This window comes from Wasmannia auropunctata, unplaced genomic scaffold, assembly GCF_000956235.1.
Source record: "Wasmannia auropunctata unplaced genomic scaffold, wasmannia.A_1.0 LD335976.1, whole genome shotgun sequence".
Taxonomy (NCBI): Eukaryota; Metazoa; Arthropoda; class Insecta; order Hymenoptera; family Formicidae; genus Wasmannia; species Wasmannia auropunctata.
The window spans coordinates 51824-77329 of NW_012026914.1; the positions used below are offsets into that span (position 1 = coordinate 51824).

A 25506-nucleotide genomic window follows, 5' to 3' on the forward strand; every position below is an offset into this window, starting at 1 on the left:
ACTCAGCACTTCGATCTTCCTTATTGGTGGCGCAGAGGGAGGGGATAGCGACGTTTCGCCGTCCAATAAGAAACTGTATTTTCTAGAAATTTCCAACTTCATTGGTCATCGAATGGACAAAAAGTGAACGTAGCTAGGATAAATTCTCTATATAATGCTCGCGGAAATTTGGTTAGAAATTTGTTTCAAGTTTGCCGATCTGCTTGCTTTCATTCCTTTATGATTGTTCGTTTTGCCGTGGTTATGTTGACGCCATGAATCGGGGGTGATTGGGGTGATGGCGAGAGGTATAAAAGGTATACGTGCAATACGTGTCACATCGAACTGACTGTGCTTGCCACGCGTGTATATGCGAGAAATCTTTAAACTTAATTTCCTGTCTTGTAACATTTTGCATCAAGATCGATAAACATGACGGCGTTGACGGTGCTATATAAATTTGGATCGGAGTACACGAAAAATACACCCAAGAAACTGAAAATTATCGATTCGTACTTATTGTACGTATTTCTAACGGGTGTTATCCAGTTCGTGTATTGTTGTCTCGTCGGCACCTTTCCCTTCAATAGTTTCCTCAGTGGTTTCATATCCTGTGTATCTTGCTTCATTCTAGGAGGTAATTATAACGTTATTCGTTACGCATGTACATCACTTATTCGTTTTCTTTCTACGGTTATATTATCATTCGCCGACTATTTTTTTAACATGCGTACCGATATTGTATACATACAAATACAGATATATGCTTAGAAATTCTCTTTTTTGCCACTTTATTGTGCATTTCATTGTATAATTGATACGAATTTCTCTCAGTACACCAATTTAATTCTTTATTTCATGTCTCGAAACAATTATATTGAAGTTACCATCTCTCTCTCTCTTTCTCTCTCTCTCTCTCTCTCTCTCTCTCTCTCTCTCACTCAATCCATTTTATACGTTTCGTTATAAGTTTCATAAGATTACATACATGAGGATTGATGATTTCATATTTTCTTTTTCAGTTTGTCTTCGATTACAAGTTAATCCACAAAATAGAAGTCAATTTCACGGTATAAGCCCGGAAAGAGGATTTGCAGACTTCATTTTTGCACATATTATTTTACACATTGTTATAATGAATTTCATTGGATAAGATGTGCACCTGCAATATATAATAAGTCAACTATGTCTTTTGCAATGTCGCAAACTGCATTTATTTTCAAAAATAAATTGTATCTGATGTATGTTTTTCTATTGTTACTTTCTAATTTCCATTTGAATATCTTGTAATTGATTAATATAATTTATAAAAATAATTATCCCATTTTCGTCTTTGTTTCTCCCCTTTTTTTGCAATATAGAAAATTAATAGTATCGAATTACTCCAGTTCTTAATTCTAGTCAAAAATAAGTGATTTATAAATTTGTAAGTCTCATTTTGTTATGTATTAAAAACTAAAGGTCAAAAATATTTATTGCAGAAATATTTTATGCAACATAAAATTACTTTGAATATACATCGGTATCTATATTGATGTAAAATTGTATCATTTAACACGTTATATAATATCTATATATTGAGCATATATTACTATTTCTGTAATAATGATCGGCGTGATATATGTAAGATTCTTTTTAAAAAAACCAAAAAAGTATACAATCATTTCCTTATGTAATTTCACAAGTATTAATATAATTATTCTAGTGTGTCATATAATAATTTTACAAATTCAAGATAAATTGATAGTGCACAGGAACTTTTACATAGTCGTGTAAGATAAAAGTAAGCAATATAACTACAACAATCTATAATGCATTTTATTTATCTTACTAGTTGTACAATGTCACAAGTGTGGAATAGATATTACATTACTATAATAGAAGAGACGTAGGACACCTCATGCTCATATTTACAAAGGTTCTAAGGAGAAAAGTACTGTATTATATAAAGTTACAACTTCGAAAGTTTCAGGAAAGCGTTAGACTATCCTTTTAACTCGCCAAACTAGCCAGATATTATGTTTCTCAAAAACAATATAATTTAATAAAGCTCTTTCTCATTTATATGAAAATATTCATATATTTTCATGCATATATTTTATTTACACATAGAGGCAATTAACAAAAACATTAAAAATTTTAATTTCTTATTCTGATAAATTCAATTTAGATTTGCCTACGAAACGTAAGAACTTAAATGTTTTGAAAATATAACTATTACTAATACTACTATTAACGATAGCTACAATGGAAACAGTAAATTTTGCGCCAGTCGCAGAAAGTTGCCTCAAATAAAAATTACCTTATGTTTCATCACTTATTATCTATTTATATGCAACTTAGAGATCCATAAAAAATATATAAATGATTCGATGTAAATAAAGCTACTTACAAAGTTTTAATACAACGATGTATGTCGGCATCATTAGTAAAATAAATTTTTCTCATCTCTTAGATGCAGTAGTAAATAATGTATCATAATACAGGATGTCCCATGATTGACTTAATTCTAATGAAAACAAATACATATTTATATTTTGATCAATATTTTCCGATGAATTTAAAGTTGATATTTTTTTCTCAGCAAAAACACTTGGAGATATCTCTATAATAGTATCCAAATTACGAATCATTACTCTAGAAATTCTTTACAAGCTACGATTTACTGTAGAGCAAAAATATATATACAATCATATTCTTCAATTAATTTCAAGTAGATTCTGATAACATTTTAATTTAAGATTTTACAAAGATATACAATGCTGAAAAATTAAAAAAAAAATGACTCGATTTTAAATCCACAATTAAAGAATCTGTTATTAACTTGCAGTTGCGAATTCTGGCACATCCTGTATATATTTATATTCTACGGTTTTTTCTAATGTGTATTGTATATTTGTGTACGTAAATTTAGGTAAATATTTATGTCAAATTTTATCACAAGTTAGGGAAACTGAAAGGTGCGAATTTTATTATTAAATTTATATTACACACACGCACGCACGCACGCACGCACACACACACACACACGCACGCACACAATGTATATGCTGATTGTATTAGTATTAAAATAAATAATAAATCATAAAATATAAAAAATTTTCATTAAACTAAAATTTTTAATGTAAATATTATAATTAGAAATATAACTATATATTCAAGTATAATGAACGTAACTTATTATGAAAGGCTCGGAAGAGTTTATAAAGATTTACAATAAACTTACTATCCCATTGAACTCTCATGATAGCATAAAGTATGCAACTGTAGATTTTATTTGTATTGAAGTGAATTATTTTTCGCACGTCGCTAAAAATAAAAATACACCACACACATGCACACGCACACACACACACGCACACGCGCGCGCGCGCGCACACACACACACACACACACACACACACACACACACACACACACACACACACACACACACACACACACACACATTCTATATATATATATATATAATTTTGATCAATTAAATTTTTAATATGCAACAAAAAACTTAGTACCAATTGTTTATTCGTAAATATACGTCATTATTATCGTATGTCAGTAGTATACAGATCTAAATTCTATAAAATTTTCAACGTATATATCCGATGTCATTAAATACTGCAAAAAACAATTCCTCATCAAAAGTGATGATAACCTTCCGAACCTTTGCACATTACATACGAAACTAAGTTATATACAAGATTTACAACTTGTTACTCTAATCTTCGTACTTGTGCAAAACAAGTTTATTTTATAAGATTATCAATTCTCGAAATGTAATATTAATAACTAATGTACATTGTAAAACAGAACAAATGTTCCCTGGACGTATTCAAAAATATATACGCATCTGTGTTGCCTAAATATATGACAAATCAAAAATTTGAAAAAAAATTAAATTTTTAATAGACAATGAAGAGCACGTATGTATCTTAAACACTTGTTTGCAGGCACAAACATAGCATGACTGGTTATATCTTCGAATCAAGAATCTTGCAATTTATATTCTTTATTCTGGATAAATCACCGATCACTGTGTGCATATTGCTAGTCAGTATACTTTTATGCACACATGTCCAATATATATATCTCCATGCATTTATTCTTTTTTAGAAATAGCTATTAAAGCTTTAATGAGCAACTAAATCCATGCTCATTGAATTGGCACGTGTCACTTCAATTTATTTATGGCACTAAATACATACATTAAATTAACACATTTAGTTATTATTATAACCTATTATAACCAGAAACTCTCTCTCTCTCTCTCTCTCTCTCTCCCCTCCCTCCCTCCCTCTCTCTCCCACCTCTATCTCTCTCTCTCTCTCTCTCTCTAATTATTCATAAATTTATATATTGTTTTACAAATTATACAAGATATATAAGGAAAATAGAAAGATTTAAAACAATATTTTAATCTGTTAGAAAGTGGACAATGCAGCTTAGGCTTTTTCGAAAACCGATGAGGTTATTCTCCAATAATTTTTTTTCCCAAAAACACATGTATTACATATCGCTATAGAAATTTAATGTTTTACTATTAGCATGATATTTAATTAAATTACGTAAAAATCTTAATATTTTCTATTATAATTTAATCGTCTCATTGTAGCTTTCATCATAACTTGATAACGTTGAGTAATTAGTTCAATACTAATCGTTCATGAGTATATCGTTCACAACCTCTCGATATTCTTAATGTTGCGCCTAATCTATGTGTGGCTTGACTGTGTGACTTTAATTTTCTGTTTTTCAAAGGTTAAGAGTACTCTGACTGTTAAATACACAAAGAGGTCTTTCGATAGTTCTTGCTATTTAATAATTAGTCATCAGCAAAAAGTATGCACCGCGTTGTATGTTCCACGATCTTGTCTCGTATCCAAAGAAAAAGAAAACGTACAGCCTATCAATTTTATGTCAACAATGAAGCTCTGCGTAATTTGAATTCAAAATCGTAATCGGTCTTATCTTTGCTTATGTCTAAGATGTAGTATTTTCAACATTTTCAGTATTCGTTATCTGCGAATTTATCGAATCAATCTCGGATTTCCGATGTTTTTCCAAATACCTTCTGCGTGCTGTTAATCGCATATGCTCTTTTCGTCGTTGAAGTATAAGTTCTCTCTCAGTAGATGATTTCGAGAAACGACCACCAAGGCTTGAAGGTTCTTCTCCACTAAAAAAAATAATACATTCAGACTGCTTACCCCATAAAAAATAATGTCCTAGATTGCAAGCAATATCACAAAAAGTTTCTCATCTCGATGCGGTTGAGAAACAGGTTTCAGGTTCTTAATGAGTTGATTTTATTAATTTTTTGTTTCTTGATGTTCAAGAACTAATAAATACAATGCGGCTTCTATGCCTCATATGCCTCATATCCTTAATATTTCAAATTATCTTTACCTGTCAGCAAAAGGAATATCGAATCTAGGATCCGATGAATTTTGGATCGAAGAGCTGGGCATAATCATGTTTGTTTGTATTTGTGGGACGGATTCTTCTTGCGGTTCTTCAATTAAATGATGTGGTATAGTTAATACCCCATCGAGTATATTCTCAATTGTCCATTCAACTGATCGAGTCATTCTAAGATCCTCTAGGATTACATTGCGAGAATAATGGGGAAAAAGTAGTTGTACCTAATAAAGATATTTGTTAAAATGAAATTTATTACGAGAATAACGGGGAAAAAGTAATTGTACCTAATAAAGATATTTGTTAAAATAAAATTTATACATGTATATATATATATATATATATATATTCATAGTATTACCTGTCTCGCCATAGCATCCATCTGGGAATTAGTATGTACCAATGTAGTTATGTTACCACGTACTCTGTTGTGTGAGACCTCGACGGAAAAACTGGGCAACCAAGACACGTATCTCGATGCATCGAGAAAAAGGAAAAAATGGTTACCGTTTCTTCTCGTAGGGGTCTGTGGCTCGGGTGGCATCTCTGGAGTGCTTTCTCTGTGATTTGCTTGCATACTCAAAGCCAATCGACAAGTGGGACATGATGTATCCTGTTCTAACCAGGATTGTAAGCATGAATTGTGAAACAAGTGCGTACAAGGTAATTTACGAGCACTTTCCATCTTTTCCCAGCAAATCGCACAGTTATCAGAGTTCTCGGCTAATTCATCTTGTGAAGCCATTGGATAACTGAAAAAGAAAGTTTTTATTTCGAAAGAATTATTGAAAATTTATAATAAATTTATTGCGATTGTAAAAGAGTTTATGGATTTTTATATAATTCTCTAAAATTAGAATAAAATGCAAACTTGCAATAAAATGTTATTATGCCAATTATTATTTATGTCAAAAATGAAAACTTAAAAATAAATACATATTACGTACTTTTGCTCCATATGATTTAGTACAGCCAAATAGTTTCTATGTTTCGTGATTCGCCGTTGTATCTCGTAAAACAGATATCTCAATTGCATACATATCACTAACGATGCCATGCTCAAAAAGATGTTACTCCATAAAAGCATGTGAACATGATGAAAAAAGTCGACTGCTAGCACAATCAATTCCGAAATTAAATCCGTGTAGTAGGTCAATGGACCACGCTTATCCCAAGAGCGTTGCGATGAAGTGCCGGCGCCACGAGTATCGTACAGATGAATCACATAGCGTAACATCACGTGAATCGTACGGACTCCGAGTAGAATACACTACGAACCAAAACATATAATTATTACAAGATAAAGATCAATTATATTCTTAAGTAGCATATAATACATTTTTATATTTTTCTTAATCTTAATTTAAAAAATTAATTCTCGAATTAACAAAAAATTTTAGTTTGCGGAACTTGCGTAGATTTTATACATACACACAATTAGAAATTAAATAATTTTGGCAAATATGCAAAATTAATGTCGAAAAATAATTGACCTATTAGATTATTGCTTACCTCAGCTGCCATAAAAGCAAAAGTATTGAAAGATATGAAGAAAAAGGCTGCAGCGATACAGAATAAAAGCATGAAGGAAGATAGCACAAGAATCGCCGTCAACAATCCGAGAAGTCGGGCGTGACTCCATCCTGGCGTAGTAGGTGAAAAAGATAGCTAAAATCAAAGAATTAGATATTGTATTTCTTGAAACATATAATACTTTGTAAATTATTAAGTATGAGAAAACATTTCCAAAACACATGTTTATTATAAATTAATATATATCTATACAGCAGCAAGTCATATAAGATATTTCTATTATATTTTCAAAATTAATTACAATTTTTTGCATATATATATATATATATATATAATATTTTGCTCTTCGTTATACTCACATATTCGAATCGATCTTTGCAAAGTTGGCTAAGAAGACTCAAGAAGCCGAGCGCCATAAACCATGCCCACCAGAGTACTACTTCGTCCATGTATTGTACGTTCAAAACTCCAAAAACGAAGATAAATTTATAAAAAATAAAATTCCAGAATTTGTCTTTCAAATGTTGGCTCTCTGAGGCACGTAGCTCACCAAATACAAGCTTTTGGATGGTTTTGCCAAGAAGAATCAACATGCAATAAGCCATGTTGATTAAAGTCTGTAAATTATAAAAAAAAGAAATTATAAGGGATTATAAAGCAACATATGGTAGAAATTTATTAGCCTGTTAGAGAAATCAGAAAACTCAAAGTAAAATGTAATTAGTACATATTAACAGAACATCCGTATATGGATTTTTTTTCTTTTCTTCGTTAAAATACTTATATACAGGTATTATTACATGAAAGATATAACAATTTTAAATATATGTATATTTAAAAACTTTTTGGAGGATAAAAATTTATTAATTAAAACGTAAATAACAAATCTGATTCAACATGTTTCTTCTTTAACGTTGATCGAATCTAAATTTTTATATTTACAAGAAATAAGTTATGAATTTTTTTAGAATTTTAGTCAAACTTATGTTTATTTTTTTTTTATATCTTGTTTCAAAAACAAAATGAAATAGATGTTTTTCGGCACGCGCACTCTAAACAGGTGACAGATAGTCATTGAAACAAGTATTGCTTAATCGTTGCCAAATAATTGAGAAAGGCCATCTAATTTTAGACTCAAACATTCTCCGTTTCAATGTCTCGCCAACAATTCTGAAATACGTGAATGCAATTATCCGAGGTGTAAATCACTGGAAAATTTTGATATAAGTACATACGAAATGAAAAAGGAAAAAATTACGTAATATAGCAACAATGATTTTTTTGCTTCTTAACGTTATGTAGCACAAAATAATAAAATTAAACATTTACATCTTCAATAATTTCATTTTGTTGATGAAACAAAATCGTTTCTTAATTCCATAAAATATTTAATTGCAATAATAAGAAATAATAATATGGGGAGGGGGAGAGGGAGGACGTGAAGCATTGTCGGTCACTTTTGATACCTTTACCTACCTCGCAAGGATAATTTGACAATTAAGCGATAAATATAATTAAAGAATGTTTGATCGTAATTTATAGTAACTAATTTAAGTTAATATGACAAGTTTCCGCTTGTAATTACTAAATTTGTGTGAATAATTTTATAATTTGATAACAGATACAGTAATTTAAAAAAAATTGCAATTTTAAAGAACAATTATGTGGAAAGAAAAAAAAAGAAACGCAACTTTTTCTCTATTATATTACTTGTAACGCAAATGTGCAAATTAACGCAAAATAATACTTATGCAACACGAATGCGGATAAGGAATTTGAGTTTCCTAACGTAAATAGCATATGAATGTAGCGTAACGCAAAAATCAACTTGGGATATTATAGTTAGGAAGGAATAATAGAGAGAGCCAGACATAAACACGCGATATATAGTTGCGTAATTGTCGTCGTACACGACACAATTGTAACGAAACACGTAATGTCACAAGGGAGGAAAGTAGCGCGTTCTACCGCGTTCGACTACCTGATGAAAATCGACGGACATTAATTCGCTGCTAGAAAAATTTATATTTTGTACAAATATCACGTAATCGGGACCATTTATGTCATTTGCCCTGATCGCGATCAAAAATTAAAACAGATATTACATCGATGTAAAATTGTTATTAAACAATACGTAACGTGAATCTTGGTCCAATTTATCAGTTGTCATTTATATTCAATCACTCATTCATTATCGTTTTTTTTTCTCGCTTAACAAAGAGACAAATGGCCATTCTATTGGCTAAACAAGAAAACAGAATCGCGAAACTTTACACTGTTTACTTACGTTCATACAGTCTACAAGCGTACACATTTCAAAGGGACAATGTCAACAAGTTTTTAAAATATATAATAGAAAACTCAATAGCTAGATATGACAACGATATCGAAAGGATTAAATACGCACAAAGCTTTTATTTAGGAACGTATTATACTATTATAGGATCTCCTCTAACTACAATACATTTTTACATTCATTTACTTTGTTTCATATAATAAACATACCCAGACACAGACAGGTTCCACCACCATACATTCCAAGAGTTCTTTAAGATGCGTGCCAAGACTTCTCGGATCAGTTGGATCGATGGTGCCTCCAGAATGGCCTCCGACATCGACGTGCGTGTGATTCGTTCGCCAAGCAGGATCCTTGATTATTTGAGTGGCATAGTATATAGAACAGGAAAGTATGGTGAAGCTTATGGCGGTATACACTCGAAGATTCGGAACCGGTAACCGCTCCAAAAATTCCATCGGCATGATTGGAAGAATTTTGGAATTTTTGCTTGTGTTGAAACACTTTTTAAATCTGTAATCAAAAGTTTGAGTCATGGTTATAAAGACTTGATATTTTTCTTTTTTTTTCTTTTTTTTTTCTTGTAAACCTACATAAAAACTAAAACTGTAAGAAGACGAATGTTTTCGTTGGAAAATATCGGTAATCAAGTATCTTTACAAGTTTTTACAGATTCCTATCTTTCAAATTTCGTAATTTGAAAAATAAAACCGTATATAAAATCAACATTGAAAGAATGTGCTATCGATTAGCTCTCTAGTGTCGTCCACCGTTATATTATCACGGAAACTTATCAGTCTTAACAAGGTATGTGTATATAATCTCGACGAATGCACGTTTTTAATCGAGCGCATCGCATCGTTTACTATCGATATGATAATGTTGACAAAATGATGTTGAAATAAAACTTGGAAAACGATAGTGATTTCGAGAAACGAAAATGCAGGGACGCAGTTTAAAACGGTTTGAAAGCGTAAAGCATATCTCGAGGTACAGCGATCGTGAGTCAACGCATATCTATTGCGCTGCATAGTTGTATGTACTTGTGTCTGCACTTGTGTGATATCGAATGCGACGAATCCACGTCGCGTTGATCACTTCGGCTCTGCATATCGCCACGTAATGTGTATAAGATATCGTATGTCGCATACCTATACGCTACACCCCTGGCATATTACGCGCGTTATAACGGCAATTCTACATAATGTTGTACAGTGTATTGAGTATTCTACACAATCGTGCAGGAGCACAACGTCGTGTGACATTAGTCGGTACATTGTAACGCAATCGAAGTTAGCTGTTGCAGGAGTGCTTCCTCGTATTCGATTCGGAAAAAAGGAAAAAAGGAAAAAGAAATCAGATTCGTGTTTCGTACTTTCTAACATAAGACGAGAGATGCTAAAATAATGATCACGGATCTGTTTGAATCACCCGTCCCTTTCGACACTTCCGCGTCGATCGAGGTACTCGCGTTACGCGTATGACGTTTAAAATTTATCCATGTAAAACTCCTGCCTAGCCCTCCTGACATCCAGTTGCGATACCACCGATACCGATAACGATAGTTTTCACCGATTCCTCGAAAAACGGCAAGATACAACAATATTACAGTTATGGCATACGTATACGACATTGAAAATGTCTATTGCGGCTAAAGGCTAAACTGCTACCAAGAATTATACATCCTAGTTGCAGGTAGCTGGAACACAAGTTTTATACGCCTATCGAATATCAAGAATATGAATATAAATATATAAGGATGAATATCAAATATCGGACATCGGGCAACAAACATATGTACGTTATCTTCATATTCAAAATCATCTTGCCAGAAAAATAACCAACCACGATATGATCGCTTTTCGTTATATCGCGAGCGCAGTTAGAATCAATGACTTAATTATTTAAACATATTTACTTGCTCTGTCTTGTCTCTCCGTACATCGAATATTTCACTTAAACGATGAGACAGTGACGTGACCTTGAAACCTGGCCGCGAACAGTAGTAGCATGCAGCAGCAGCAGCAGCAGCAGCAGTAATAATAGTAGAAATGTCACACGCAAAATGTAGGTACTCGCCGAAAGATACAAACCGACCGGCCTGCTATTCAAGAGTCAAAAGTACTTAAATTTCGTTCGATCGGAATCTCCAAGTCGCGTTAACTCTACTCTTTGATCGAACACGGTTCGATCGAAGAAATCCTCCCGCACTATTACGTAGGTAGCGCAACGTTCCCTGCATCTGTCAGGATATGCGAGAGCACGAGATGAAGAAAGGGGAGACAGATCCAAACGCATACGCTAAATTTTCTGCCAAACATAGGAGTGCGTGCTATCGTATACTCATCTCTAAAGGTCAACGCGCGCTTCTTACGCATTTTTCTTCATATTTGATTCATACAAATCGCAATTTCTAATATCGATAAGTAACTCGACAGTTGAACATATCTCGAGACGTATGTTATTTTAAAATAAAATAATTCGAGGATAAAACACAGAGAGATAAAAAGGAGGAGAGCAGCTCGCTGGATGTAGACGCGAGGAAATGACGCTGCGTACGCGATGCGAACTTGACGCTATATAATCAAACGTTACCGCGGCGCATACGCACGTACAGTACTGTCCACACCTGTGTATGAGTAATCGCGATATTTTTCGACGGCAAGATCTAACGATAAATTAAACGCGGTCGTTACGCAATTAGTCGTGGCGATCGCCACGGGTTTCGAAACGGGTTGAAAGAAATGAGGAATATCAGCGCAACGAGAATCGATTTGCTCATAGATACGCTATAAAAGTCTTTAATATATTTAGTACAGTCAGTACAGATAAAATATTCTCATCTCTTTTGAGATTTTGGGCAAGTTGCAAATTTGGGACGTGAAATTGGTCCTCTCTCGATATCAGATATGTCGAACATGGATCGCGACGACGCGACGGGTCGCGAATCGCGGATAGAAAGCGCCTTTCACGCGGCAAGTCGGCAAAAGAGTTAACGCGAACATGTCGCTGCGCTTCCTGCAAGGTGCACGAGCTATCACGAGCTTGGAGTCACAAGCTACGATCGCCACAAATACCGCAGCTGCTACACGATAATTCGATCTGGAGATAACGCCTGCCGCCTGCTTTCTTTTCCCTGCTTTTCTCGCGCTTCATTCTCGCGTCCATTCGTTTCGCGGTTACATTTCTCAGCTATAGCTTGGGTTTCTATACTTGGAACTTGATCGGAGGACATTTGTACAACGTAACTAATGTCACATAATATCTTTAGTGTTTTCCCACATACACATCTATACACACACGTCGAGTATGATAAACGTGTGTGCACTTGACATTTTTTTGATCGTTTATTTAGGTATTTTTCGTGTGTTAGCAATGTTTCAAGATCTAAAGATTCCTGTTGAAATTGCCATCTGTATGTAAAAAGACGACGTATCTTTGAGAAAGTCTTTGAATCAATGGCCATCAGTTTGATCGCGTAACGCATCTGCCACGATGTCGATTTGATAATATAAGTACCGAAATGTAATCTGATAGGATTCTTAACGCGTTAGAGAAGATAGAATTGTGCTGCATTCGCAAGGCGAGCCGCGAGGCGAGAAGTCCGCAGTTGGTGATGATGAGCGTTCCAACAGCTCACGCGAGACAGAAAATCAATGTAATTTTATCATCGGACGTAATCGGCTTTGTAGAAGAAAGGACGCACGCCAGTGTGTGTGTGTGTGTGTGTGTGTGTGTGTGTGTGTGTGTGTGTGTGTGTGTGTGTGTGTGTGTGTGTGTGTGCGTGGAGATGCAGAAGGTATGAGCAAATGGGTGACGAAAATTACCCTCTGTGGCTGGCGTCAGGAACACGTTTCCTTAAGCGTACGCGACATAACTAACCGCGCCGCGCCGCGAATGCCGCGATGCTGATTGACGCATTTGACGCTGATCGTATCACACTTATTATGCACCGGTCGAACGCTGCACCTGCACCGGCTCTGCCAGCCGTATCAGCCGTATGTATGTATGTACATACATAGCAAGAAACGAAAATGAGAATAACGAGACACGCGGTTGTTGCGTTGCGTTGCGTTGCGTTGCGAGAGGAAAGGAAAGAGTAGGATAAACCGGGGATAGATGGACGACGGAAAAGAGAAAAGAGAGAGAGAGAGAGAGCGAGGGTCGTCCCTCGAACGCAAGACTGTTTGGCGACACGTGTCGTACTTACGCACGAGCAAACGTCTGTTTCAACTATTTCCCGAGGCTCGCCTTGTGCGGGATGTCTCAAGGGATGTCTACATCATAAACGTGCCGCGAAATCTCGATGGAAGACCTCCAAGACTGACGCAATACGGACGCGCTGCATCGATTAGCGCACGGACGGCGAAACGAGCGATCTCTCTCACGTTGTCATAAACACACCCGGGACGACTTGATGGTAGGCGCAACGATGTGAACGATATGACATATCACAACCCGCGACCACGATAGGTGGACCACGGTAGCACTGCTTACAATTAGCACCAAGCACGATCAACTCTGCAAATGTTACCCAGTACTACTAACAAGCATCAACCGGGAGTCGAGACAGCTCAGCTCGACACGCTCGACCACGTTCGCCACGCTCGACACTCGACCACAGAACAGACGTATCTAGCACTCTCGGAACTGACGGAACTTGGGAAGAGAGACAAGAGAGACTGAAGCTCGTTTGGTAATGTCACGCTTAGACGATACAAAGTACCTAAAGTTCACGACAGGAGGCGTCCAACGAATTTGTGGTGCAGGCTACTGGCTGCAGGTGGCGGGGTGGCCGCTCCGCCCCGCGTATGTATGCATATGTGATTTGACATTTTGACCGATTATGCCAAAATATATACATATGTATGTATGTATCTACTATCACAGTATCACCAACGAGATATTATTAAAAACCGCCAATCAAAATTTTCATGACTAATTATATATTTGTCAAAGAGAGATCGGGAGGTAATTAAAGATTCCCGATGTTATCGACTATATTGATATAAATTATAAATAACCCGAAAAATAATTAATTTGTTGACGAAACTTTTCTATCAATGCGATGCTCTAGCGAATTAAGAGAAAGATGCAAAATTATACTAATTGTAAGCGTGCAGTAGTTGTAAATGTTGTAATAAATAATAAATCTTGATGTTATATTTTCGTTGTTACCAACGTGGAATTATTACAGAACACTACACTGCACTCTATTATCTTTTCAATCGTTGCAGATCTCTGTAGTCGTCCGCGCTCCTAATTGCTATCGACATCGTGTAATATCGTCCGTATAGTTATACTATATAGTTTATGGATTAGTAGAATGCTGTTTGTTGATATTTACATTTTACTTGACAGTGTCTAATATTCTGTCGTTGTAATTTTTCTTTCACAAATAATAAATATATGTTAAATAATTCCTTTTCTTCACGCACGTGTTAACGCGCGTCAAGTCAAGAGTGCGATAAAGGATTGCTCGCCTCAAAATTACGTGAACGCGGAACGGTAGCAGCTAGCAGCGGAAAGCGGAGTAGGAGATCGTTGAAGATCCAACGACTTGCATCGCTTCTCTCGAAATGTCACAACAAAGTGCTATCGTGCAGACAACAACGACAACGACAACAACGACGACTACAACGGGCTCGGAAATGACACCCGTGCTTGGAACTCTACAGTCCGTGGGACCTAATAATCAGACGTCACCAGTTTTGTCTAACGTGCAAAGCGGTGGCACTACCACAACCGCTGTACAGCCACAAACGCAATCTCAACAAACTCAGTATGTTCCCCAGCCTCCGAAACCAGTGCAATCATCCACTCCAAGTTCTTTTAGCGATTTTCCACAAGTACGTAATCAATGAGAAAATTATGATACTTGCTTACTTGTGTATAATTATGACCATTGTTTACAAATATAATATCTCTGACGAGTCTATAAACATTATTTATTTTACGCGATATAATTTGCTATATCTCTCTCTCTCTCTCTCTCTCTATATATATATATATATATATATATATTCGTTGACTTTATTCTTTGCTACAGTATTCGCCAATTAACCATAGATATTACTATGCCATAGATATTACTATGCTATTTGATTTTAGTTTTTAACAAAAACAAGGCTACAAGACTTGGTGAGGGAAGTAGATCCTACCGAACAATTAGATGAGGAGGTGGAAGAGATGCTTTTACAATTAGCGGATGACTTTGTGGAAACAACGGTAAACGCAGCTTGTCTATTAGCTAAGCATCGTCATGCCAACACGGTAGAAGTTAAAGATGTACAGTTACATTTAGGTGAGTTATGCTAATAGCTATAATTTCTTTTATTTACACAAAAAATGAGGTTAATTTATTAAAAGAATTTCCTGTGAGTAATAGCAAGATATTATTAAAAACGAGATACTAAACTATATAAGGACCGCGTGTCAATCCTGAGCAAATTGTCATCAAAATAAGAGCTAGCTTTTCAATTATCCAGATGTAACTGAAGAAGAGTATCGATATTATTGACCATTGATATAAATTTATAATTGTTAATATAAATATTTGAATAGTGCATTATTTAAATATGATGATATAATGATTTTTTATTATACAAATGCTTTATAAATAAGCATATATATACATATTTATATAACACTGTAACATGATATATTGCTGGAAAATTACAATTTCTTCTTCTACTGTCATTTTCATGGATAAACAAACATGGATAGTAACTATGTAATATTAAAATTAAATAAAATTTAAATAAAATTAACTATTAGCAAATTGTAAATATGTATATGTACATGTTTAAAAAATTAGTTTAGTAATCATAAAATTAATATTATATATTATTAAATTAAATAATTGTTTAAATTTCAACATACGCACGCACACACACACACACACACACAACTCTCATAAGAATGTCGGTCTTCAATAGTATCTCGTCGGTAATAGCAAAACATTATTTTTAATAATACTTTAAATTGTTTTTTATTTACTCCCTGAAAGACTTGTAATCTAATATTAGAGTTTATCCAAATCAAAAATCAAGAGGCAGATATTGCGTGTTTGTATTTACTTGCGTATGCTCCATTGAATCACAGACATAAACTTTCAGCACCGTAAAATTTAGCAATTACAACTTGGAAACGTTTTATTCGTGAAATAAATTATCCAAACGAATATAGATATAAATGCTATTTATGATATTTTAATTTTTAGAAAGAAATTGGAATATGTGGATTCCCGGTTTTGGTACAGATGAAGTGCGTCCATATAAACGAGCTACTGTCACCGAAGCGCATAAGCAAAGACTAGCGCTTATACGAAAGTCTATCAAGAAATATTAATCCTTTTGTGAATTAGTTTATCAGTTGTGAAGAATTAAAAGCTATTTTATATATTTTTAATCTCAAGCTATTGTGCCGCTACAATGAACGTCTTGTAACAAAAATGTTCATCTTGTACATAATTTTTCCTTTTCACACATGTGCCAATTGGTTTTTTTTCTTTTTAATAGTTTTTAGTTTTACTATAATCCAGATGATAAAAATACGTTTGTATAAAAACAGCAAATTTCTTTTAACTTATGCTACGAAAGTTTCTTTATGTACAAAGTATTTTTTTTTAATTCTTTAATAAAATGTTTAATATACATATATTTAAGAAAATATTACGATTATTCTTAATTTAAACAAATTATACATTACGATTATGATCTTCAAAATTGGGACATTATCATCAGTTTTTATACTATCTTGTTGCTCTTTTGAAATTGAATAATGTTGATTGTTGCTTTTTTATATATATTCAAACATGATGGAAATATCTATTTTGTTCTAAAATACCACCCCTTGTATAAAGATGAGGAAAGAAAGATTGCAATTATATTTTTTGTGAAATACTATTTAAAAATGCAGAATATATTGTAAATTATAGAAACCATCTTATACAGATATTACACGATTAAGGCGAAAACAGCGACAATTCACTCGCAATATATAAACATCATACAAATATATTATAAAGAAAATGTTTGCAAGCAGATTTCGCATGTAGCACGTATTAAAAATATATAATCTGTGTTCACATACGCTTATTATATATCATACATATGCGTTATAATTCAAATAGTACTGACAATACATTTTCGGATTGATTCGCATTGATTCTTTTTAAATTAATTAATTATTAGATATATATCGTCGACAATATATTCACCGATTCTCAAAATGTTTCTCGAAATGTTTCATTCTCTATACACAAAAAGTTCCGAGAAAAATACGCTTAGAAGTTGAGACTTTTTTCTGATTCTTAAATTGTAGAATTATGAAACAATTAATAAAAATTCGAACATTATGCAAGGGCAGCTACTGCTAATCGCAGTTAAAACGATCCATCAGAACAATCCTATATCTTTCTTGAGATTCACTTGCTTCCAAACTGGAAGTTGTTGAAATTTTTCCTTGCTCATTCCCAGCAGCTCCTATAAACCACAAAATATAATTTATACATCCTCTATTGACAAGTAATATGTTTCTTACTGGACCACCTTCAATTTAACTTGTGTAGTTTTTTGTTTAGTATTAGCAGTGTAGAAACACGTAGAAAAAAAATTATATGTTGAATGAACCAAAGTTATGGTAAAATATCATAAAAATATATATTTTTCCTCATTTCTGACAATCTACATTCGTATAGATATGATTATTTAACTGCACTTAGTCTACAATACTGCAATAATAGTATAATACTAACTTGAAAGTGTTGTTGGGATAAATACAATTCTAGACGGGTTGGATCGACCCCGTCAGGTAAAGGTCTTTGTAACAGCTGAGCAGGAGGATATGTACTTTGTGTTAGGCGAGCCAATTCATTTTCCACGGTTAATACTTCTCCTGGATTCCGGCCATCCTGATATGTTTAAATGTATATTATACGTTGTATATGCATATCTAAAGATTATATTAAATCGCACGATCGCAAGATATATCAAAGGATTTTTCTTTTTTATTTACATTTCAAATATTCTAATATAAATGAAGACAGTTTGTTATTGTTTTCAAGTTACCTCTAGTAATAAAATACAAAAAGATTTGAGCAGCCAAGGAAATAGGAAATGTCCGTTTCAATATACCTCTATATTTAATTCAGCAACGTCGTCCCGATACGTCCATTCCGGGAAAAGATTTGTAAATTGTAACGGTTCTAAACCAGCCCATATTAAATAAATTGGAAGATTCGTTGTTTGTGCGCTTCGAGTCTTTCGCCAATATCGTATCGCTATCGTCATTGCCGCTCTCCTCTCAGCTTGCCATCGGACAGTTTTGCTTCCGTACTGATCTTCCGTTCCATTATCAGGCCACCATCCTTGCCAAATCCAAATCACATTCTTGTCATCCAATAAAAATAAGGCTAAAAATTGCAAGATTCGATATAAAAATGCTTACAATAATACGGATAAATAATTTTGCTAAAACTTTTCATAAAAAGTTTTCTCATGAAAAAAAGCTATTAAAATAAAAATGCGTTTCTAAAAGCATCTTTACCTGGTTGATTCGCTTGGTACAAATCATCTTGTGAGAAAGGAAACGGTGTTGTCAGATCCGGACAACGATATGGACAAAGTATTTCCGTTGCGCGGAATTTTTTAGAAATACTGGATAAATAATAAAGCTTTGGAGTATAATCTTGTATGTCAGCTGTTTCTAACGACCAATACAATTTTTTATTTATGCCACCTAACGCTAAAAACAAAGTATATTCTTTAAATTTTTTATAACAATATACAATTTTACAATAGGAAAATAAATTTTAAAAACATATACATATATATATATATATATATATATATATACACGTCTCAATCATTAAGGGGATTCTAAAGTCGTTTATTTTACTGACCAAACAGAATTATTTTTCTGCACCCCTCCTAACTGCTTTCTAACTGCCTTTACAGATTTAAAAATCCTTTTTCACAATTAAAGTATAAACACTAATGTGTTAAATTAAACCGATCGACTTTATGCCAAAAATGAAAAAAAAAATTAAGAAATTAAGATCTTTTTTTATCTACTCTTAGTCCCATATGGCATCTAGAATTGTCAATTTGTTGAAACCAAATATTTGCTTACTACAAAAATTCTGCAGTGCATTTGTATCAAATAGGAACAATTTTAAATGTGGATTACACGATAATACAAAGTTTTGCTTTTAGAATTAGACTTAGATATTTAATAAAAAAAGATCTGAAAATTTGTGCGTGTGATATTGACGTAGCAGTAAATAACACATCACTATACACTACTACATCAATATCGTACGCATACGTATGCATAAATCGATAAAACGTTTTAGAGTTTGATTTCCGCTTTTGCATCCTTTTAATGTTGAATGTTAACTTTTCACTATAAACTTTATTTACCATTACTAAATCCCTCAGGTTCCAAACCTTCTTGAACTTCATATATTTGTATGTTATTTTCGTTGGATAATCCAGCTTCTTCGGGTTGGTTTTCTTTCAATTTATTTGCAGCTTTTAATGCATTCTATACAAAGACAAAGAAATATAGGAATGATAGACAGGTAAATAATAAAAAGAAAAGAAAGGGAAGCAATCAAGATGATAAAGGGAAAAGTCACATGAAAAATTATAGTAGAATGATTACTCATTCTACTATAAATAGTAGATGAAAATAATCATGATTTTAACAGATCTCTAATAAATAAATAATAATTTTATATTCTTAAACTTAACTTTTTTTCAGATTTCTGTGGTTAATCGATTCGTTTACTGCTTTCATTTTTTATATGTTATTCAAGCTTAATAGCTAGTAAACTATGAAACCTATCGCAATGTTAAGATCTTTATCCATGTACAAATTATTAATTAAATTATGTATAAATATACTATCATAAAAATCTTTAGAAAAAATATACTTCTCTGATATGGCGCAACGAATTGTTCCCATGCCAGACATATAGTCTTGCATTTTCGGTGTCGAGCAATATAAAGGAACCTCTACTTCTTAATTGTCGCGTACTACAAGGAATTTCAATCAAAAATGTCTCGTTTTCTAAAGTTCCTTGGCAAATGTACAATCTCCATCGTTTCTCACATTTTTTCTCATTGTCAGATTTCTTGCCACTGTGTACCACCATCCTTCCAGAGAATAAATTTAAGAATGCAGCTGGTTCATGTCCTTGAACAACATGAATCTGCAAGCATATAAAATATATTTCTTAATTTTGTCCAATATTTTACTTTTAATAGACGTTGTAGGAAAAAGAGTTTCCCAATTAGAAAACATAATTGCAAAGTCCAAAATTTGAAAAGACATATGAAATTACTATTAACAAGTAAAATTACATAATAACATAGTCAATATTGTAATAATCTATATTAAGATAATTTCAAGTAAATAAAAAATAATTGAAATAGCAAATTTGATTGCACATTTACTGTCCTCATACCTGAGGACCTCGACTGCTGTCTAATTCAACCGTTAATAATGCCGCGGCACCTCGTTCATTCAAGGATGCATTTCGACCTTGCCAAATAAAGTATACAGATCTATCGCGACCTTTTGCCGAGTGCTTGGACGGCAAACCACTGAGTTCTCTGCCTAGGGACATAATGAACAAGTGTAAAAGTTATTACATAATTAAAAAGTTTATCTATACTTAATCTTAAATCTATATTCTTAAAAATAAAGATTAGGTACGTGTTATGCAAAACTAATGCAAAAGAAAAAAAAGAAAAATGTTGTGCTTATTTTTAGAAAATGTGACGAATTTAAGACAGTTTTTGAGATAAGTTCTTCAATTTCGAAATTATTCAATAAACGTTAAAACAGCTCACCAGTAATTGTGACGGAATACGTCCAATGAATGATATAACTATCACCAGAATAAAATTGACCAATGGATGATCCGTCTAGAAGCGTATGCGAGAATTCATCGATATGCCACACCAAAACGCTCGTTGTAGCAACAACATATTCTTTCTTCAACTAAAAAAAATCGAATGAAATTATTAATTAGATTCACCATGTGAATCGAAGATTGATTATAAATAGAGTTCGTCTTTTTTTCTGGATAAAAGTGCATTGAAAGTGCATTGAAAGCAATGATTGAGAATTTGATAAATGTAAATTATTTTGAAACTCTAATAAGTATCTTAATTTTTCAATTATCAATTATACTGGACAGAAAGTCTACTTTTGGTCATGCTCTAATAAAAGAACAAACTTACTTCATTATCGTAACAACCAGTGCCTCTGCCCAAATGACAGCCTTCTAGAATAAAATCGACTGAAGTAGAATTTGGTAGCCACATATCATCGTTTTCATCCAAATGCACTGTTATTGCACCGTCGATTTGTCGCTCATTATCGTTCCGACCTCGCGTCTTTACTGCACCGGTGACATTAGGCCAATCGAGGAATTTCTCACGGAATAATATTGTTTCGACGTGTTGCGTCAACTTGGCCAGTAAACACCATTCGGGTCTATTTTTGGCGAATTTTGCGAACGAGCGCAAATCATTGTTCCGATTACCAATCATATGGGCCGCAATAATCGGACAAGCGCTACACTCGCTATAATCATATCCATTGTTCCACATTTCTGTCGCCAACTGTGTAGCAAGCTTCTTCTTGTCCGCCGAAATTCCTTTGCCGCTCCAAATGTACATCTCAGTGCCAAAATCGAACACCAGAATCTTTATAAGGCATCAAAAACGCATACAATATATAATTCCTCTCTTATTATACAAAATAGTTGTTATATATTAAATATTCAACTATAAAACGCGATTATTTTCAGGCCAGCCGGTTAATACGCACCGCGCGCAAGCGTCATTTTATTTGAAAATTTATTTTTTATCAAAAATTGTTAAAATTTGTTTAATTAAAATGTAAATTAGTATAAATGTTATTGGAAGATGTATGGGATTCAATACGCAGCGCGCGCCTGTTATGTACTAGTCTTATCAAAAATTGTTTTTAGCTTAACAATTTTTTATGCTGACAAGTTCTTGCATGAATTACATTTATAAGAATTCCAGAAGACTTAATCTTTTTAAACAAAAGCAATTGGTTTCTCACAATATTTTACTCTCTATACTTTCATTTTTCTTTTAACGTGTATTAAAATTTAAATCGATATCTCGAAAAATTCTAGAGACAGAAAATTTTAGAGACAGAGAGAGAGAGAAAGCAGTTCAAATTTATTGTTTAAACATGCGCAAAATCGAGATGTTTTAAAAACTGCAAACTATATAGGTGTATAAATAAAGCTTAAAATTAAATTAGGCAAAGGCCAAAAAAATAAAACATTGCAATTTTATGAATGATGAATTCGGCTGTTGCGCCAGCATCACTTTAAGATTAAAAAGATTCATCAAAAATTACCTTATTCTTATTAAGCATTTCTATCTTTGGAAGCGTACCCCAGAATTTTTCGTGTAACACTAATTGTTCATCTTTCAATTCGTACACCATATTTGTATCGATAATGGCAGATTCGTACAATTCATCTTCGTCAGGATGGCCAGCCTCCACAACTATAGTGATATTATTGTAAGACATTAATGTACACACACATACATAATTGTAGAATAATAATATCGTACACTGCAAAAATAGAAAGCAAAAATAGAAACATACCGTTTAGCCTTTCGATGTTAACCACACCAAGGTAACTCCAAAATTTTTCAACTTGATTCCTCGAGCAAGTCAGTTTATCCTCGTTTATAGTGATTACTTGGACTGCTTGACAGCCTAGATCCTTTTGTTGTTGAATACTCAATGCGATCTCAGCGGCACGAGTTTTTTCGATAATATTGCTGTATTTTCCTATATAGTTAAAAATCTGCAAAATTCATTGAGAAAGTCAGTTTTGTCAGTGATTAATAATTAATAAAGGAGAAAGAATAGTAAAGAATAAATGTATGAGCGATGTTTTACATCGGCTAATGTATTACATGTTCTATTCTCCGATACTTATGATTATCATTACCTCTAATTTTGTTACCAGTATATAACTATCGCCATTGTTGATACTCTCGGCGACAGGTTCGATTAATCTAACTTGAACGTGTCGTCTTCCTTTAATCAATAACAACATTATGTCTTTATATGGTCGCAATTTATTCGTGGACACGCTTGCTTCCGACACGTTTCTCAGAGTCACCGTACTAAAATCTTCAGTAGAAGCCAAGCCAGCGAGAGCCTCAATGGCAAAAGATGAGCTTTGGGCAACTACGGAATATCAAAGACATATGTAAGAAGAATTGAAAATTTTAATTATATACTTATAATTCGAAATATATGCGAAGATAAAATCTACGTCATGATTAATATAAGATGTGACAGAGGATTGCTCACATTGTCTCATATTTAAGTTCGTCGTCATTCTCGCGGTTGTATTGGTGCGAATCTCGGTGTATTCTGATCTCAAATCCGTACGTGCAGCAAGAACTTTAAGAGGATTTCTTGCGGTGGCTCGTCGACGTTGCATTTGTATATTCCGCTTTTGTACTAATCTGTCAAGAAAATGATTTAGATTATAGCTAAATTTGCATAAACGCGTACCAATATTTTGAATAGTTCTCTGAATCGACTTCTTTCTGCTTTTCTATTTTTTTCCCCTCTTTCATTTTTGCACGAGTATAAGCATAGTAAAAGTGTAGTAAAAGCGAAAATTTACAATTTGTATTGTGGTGCGATTATATCGAAGTCGCTTTCATCTAAGTCAAGACACTCAGTCTCGCATTTTTCCAGCGACACACCGCTAAAGAAAGATGTAAACGTTTCATCGTCCGTTTTAGGTACTGAAACACTTGGCGACAAGACATGCTCCGTTTTACATTCTTCACCTACAAATTATAATAAACTAATTTCACTAAATACATCTCTCAATTAAAAGAAAAACATGCGTTTGCACTGTCGCGATCTCACCACGAGTGTCCCAGAAGACAGCTTATACAGTATAATGTGAAATATAATTTCATTGAAGCTAAAGGAAGATATTGCAATTAGCAAACATTTTCTATATGTATATTCTTCTATTCTATCAGCATCTCTTTTTGGGACAGCGCGGGTTATCAGCAAGATGAAAAAGTACGAATGACTTTCACTACTAACTCACCGCTGTCGTCGCTAGGTTCAGAGAAGCTTGTATGCGTGGCAGAAGATGACTCCTTGCACGGACTGGCAGGGCTCGATTCCGCATCATTAGTACGCTCTGAAAAGATGCTGGCTTTTAATTTAATTGCTCTCATCTTAATACAAAGCAGAAACTAATTTTGATATCTTTTATTAAGGCTTCTGACTAGTCACCGCAGCCATTGGAATCGTAACGTCACAAGCGAGAAATGACACGTAAAAGTTTATTGCATGTCATTTGTAAATAAAGAAAATTTGGATACGATAAAAGAAATAGGATCGTTTAAAAAAAAAAAAGAACACTTGTAAAAAGGAGCCTTAAGTAACATGAATGTCTAAAGAATATCGTACAGATATATCTGAAATATAACGTCTTTAAAATGTCCTCCAGATACTTAAAATATTTATGTCACTAGACATTTAAAACAAGACAGACCTACAGATCTTTGGCAGATCTTGTAAGGAAATGGTTGTTTTAATCGTCATTCTATTTCGTGCGGATATAAAAAGGCTCACCTTTATCTTTCCTCATTTTCAACCACTGCGGACGCGGAGCTTTTTTCTTCTGATTTGAAATGTTCGCCGTGGCTTCCGTAAGGAACGGCGAACAAACATCTTTCGATGGAGCTATTTTCATTTTGCCAGCGACAGTGAAATTGACCGCATCGGGTTCTACGATTCTACTCTTCCAGCTATCCACGGCAGATTCCAATTTTTCGATACAGTCGGCCAGCACGCCCGATTTGATTGTGCTCTCCTCCAAAGTGAGTGGCGAGTCATCGTCGCACGATTCGTCAACTCTGGCACCGGCCACACGTCGTTTCCAGTTCGTGCTGCCGTTGTGACGTAGCGCGGCCAACCGATCCGCGATACTCACGCTCGGTGTCTCACTCGTCTCTATCGACGCTATCACCTGTGTCGCGCTACGACACAGTCCCGGTAATGGCAAACCACCACGTTGCTGTTTCCACCTTTCCTCACCTAGAGAATGTTGACTGATACTCTTGGCCAACGAATTAATGGAACATTGTGCGACACTAGTCAGCGACTTTTCATTCGCGACAATATTGTGTATCTTGTGACCGTCGTCGTCGTCGTCGACGTCGTCGTCG

At 34.0% G+C, this 25506-nt stretch overlaps 4 protein-coding genes across 9 annotated transcripts in view; 2 read left to right on the plus strand and 2 right to left on the minus strand.

Moving 5' to 3' along the window:
• The first annotated feature begins 202 nt into the window (after positions 1 to 202).
• On the plus strand, positions 203 to 1295 carry LOC105454664 (dolichyl-diphosphooligosaccharide--protein glycosyltransferase subunit DAD1). Of its 2 annotated transcripts, XM_011697456.1 has the most exons (3): positions 203 to 296; positions 402 to 616; positions 1002 to 1295. In XM_011697456.1, the coding sequence occupies exons 2-3, from the start codon at positions 412 to 414 to the stop codon at positions 1130 to 1132; spliced, it is 336 nt and encodes a 111-aa protein (XP_011695758.1). In that variant the 5' UTR covers positions 203 to 296; positions 402 to 411; the 3' UTR covers positions 1133 to 1295. The 2 variants fall into 2 exon arrangements, with proteins under 2 accessions (XP_011695758.1, XP_011695756.1); XM_011697454.1 differs by having other exon boundaries at positions 227 to 616.
• Positions 1296 to 4327: 3032 nt separating this feature from the next.
• LOC105454665 (E3 ubiquitin-protein ligase AMFR-like) lies at positions 4328 to 13917 on the minus strand. 5 transcript variants are annotated; one of them, XM_011697460.1, is made up of 8 exons: positions 13775 to 13917; positions 9436 to 9739; positions 7290 to 7547; positions 6910 to 7065; positions 6345 to 6667; positions 5759 to 6149; positions 5386 to 5621; positions 4328 to 5155 (listed from the first exon to the last, which is right to left on the minus strand). In XM_011697460.1, the coding sequence occupies exons 2-8, from the start codon at positions 9688 to 9690 to the stop codon at positions 4960 to 4962; spliced, it is 1815 nt and encodes a 604-aa protein (XP_011695762.1). In that variant the 5' UTR covers positions 9691 to 9739; positions 13775 to 13917; the 3' UTR covers positions 4328 to 4959. The 5 variants fall into 5 exon arrangements, with proteins under 5 accessions (XP_011695762.1, XP_011695761.1, XP_011695760.1 ...); XM_011697459.1 differs by having other exon boundaries at positions 13724 to 13917; XM_011697458.1 differs by having other exon boundaries at positions 13437 to 13913.
• Positions 13918 to 14523: 606 nt separating this feature from the next.
• LOC105454666 (transcription initiation factor TFIID subunit 12) lies at positions 14524 to 16897 on the plus strand. Its single transcript, XM_011697462.1, has 3 exons — positions 14524 to 15075; positions 15338 to 15530; positions 16449 to 16897. The coding sequence occupies exons 1-3, from the start codon at positions 14806 to 14808 to the stop codon at positions 16574 to 16576; spliced, it is 591 nt and encodes a 196-aa protein (XP_011695764.1). The 5' UTR covers positions 14524 to 14805; the 3' UTR covers positions 16577 to 16897.
• A 231-nt stretch (positions 16898 to 17128) lies between these two features.
• LOC105454667 (supervillin-like) overlaps positions 17129 to 25506 on the minus strand; it is a 16240-nt gene continuing 7862 nt past the window's right edge. The window contains 16 exon segments of the mRNA XM_011697463.1: positions 17129 to 17712; positions 17985 to 18140; positions 18364 to 18641; positions 18776 to 18973; positions 19651 to 19774; positions 20166 to 20444; positions 20700 to 20851; positions 21088 to 21238; positions 21481 to 21948; positions 22640 to 22791; positions 22895 to 23099; positions 23247 to 23488; positions 23615 to 23772; positions 23937 to 24105; positions 24378 to 24473; positions 24911 to 25506. Of these exon segments, the coding sequence (XP_011695765.1) occupies positions 17626 to 17712; positions 17985 to 18140; positions 18364 to 18641; positions 18776 to 18973; positions 19651 to 19774; positions 20166 to 20444; positions 20700 to 20851; positions 21088 to 21238; positions 21481 to 21948; positions 22640 to 22791; positions 22895 to 23099; positions 23247 to 23488; positions 23615 to 23772; positions 23937 to 24105; positions 24378 to 24473; positions 24911 to 25506 (3511 nt within the window). The 3' untranslated portion in view covers positions 17129 to 17625.

What these genes read in the sequence shown, in the direction of transcription:
- LOC105454664 (XM_011697456.1), top strand. Translation starts at nt 412, where the DNA reads ATGACGGCGTTGACGGTGCTATATAAATTTGGATCGGAGTACACGAAA. An exon ending in ATCTTGCTTCATTCTAGGAG is followed by an intron (nt 617 to 1,001) that starts GTAATTATAACG and finishes TTTCTTTTTCAG; the next exon opens with TTTGTCTTCGATTACAAGTT.
- LOC105454665 (XM_011697457.1), bottom strand. Translation starts at nt 11,170, where the DNA reads ATGTACGGAGAGACAAGACAGAGCAA. An exon ending in TGGAACCTGTCTGTGTCTGG is followed by an intron (nt 7,548 to 9,435) that starts GTATGTTTATTA and finishes TATAATTTACAG; the next exon opens with ACTTTAATCAACATGGCTTA. An exon ending in CTAAATCATATGGAGCAAAA is followed by an intron (nt 6,150 to 6,344) that starts GTACGTAATATG and finishes TTTCTTTTTCAG; the next exon opens with TTATCCAATGGCTTCACAAG.
- LOC105454666 (XM_011697462.1), top strand. Translation starts at nt 14,806, where the DNA reads ATGTCACAACAAAGTGCTATCGTGCAGACAACAACGACAACGACAACA. An exon ending in CTTTTAGCGATTTTCCACAA is followed by an intron (nt 15,076 to 15,337) that starts GTACGTAATCAA and finishes ATTTGATTTTAG; the next exon opens with TTTTTAACAAAAACAAGGCT. An exon ending in AGATGTACAGTTACATTTAG is followed by an intron (nt 15,531 to 16,448) that starts GTGAGTTATGCT and finishes TTTAATTTTTAG; the next exon opens with AAAGAAATTGGAATATGTGG.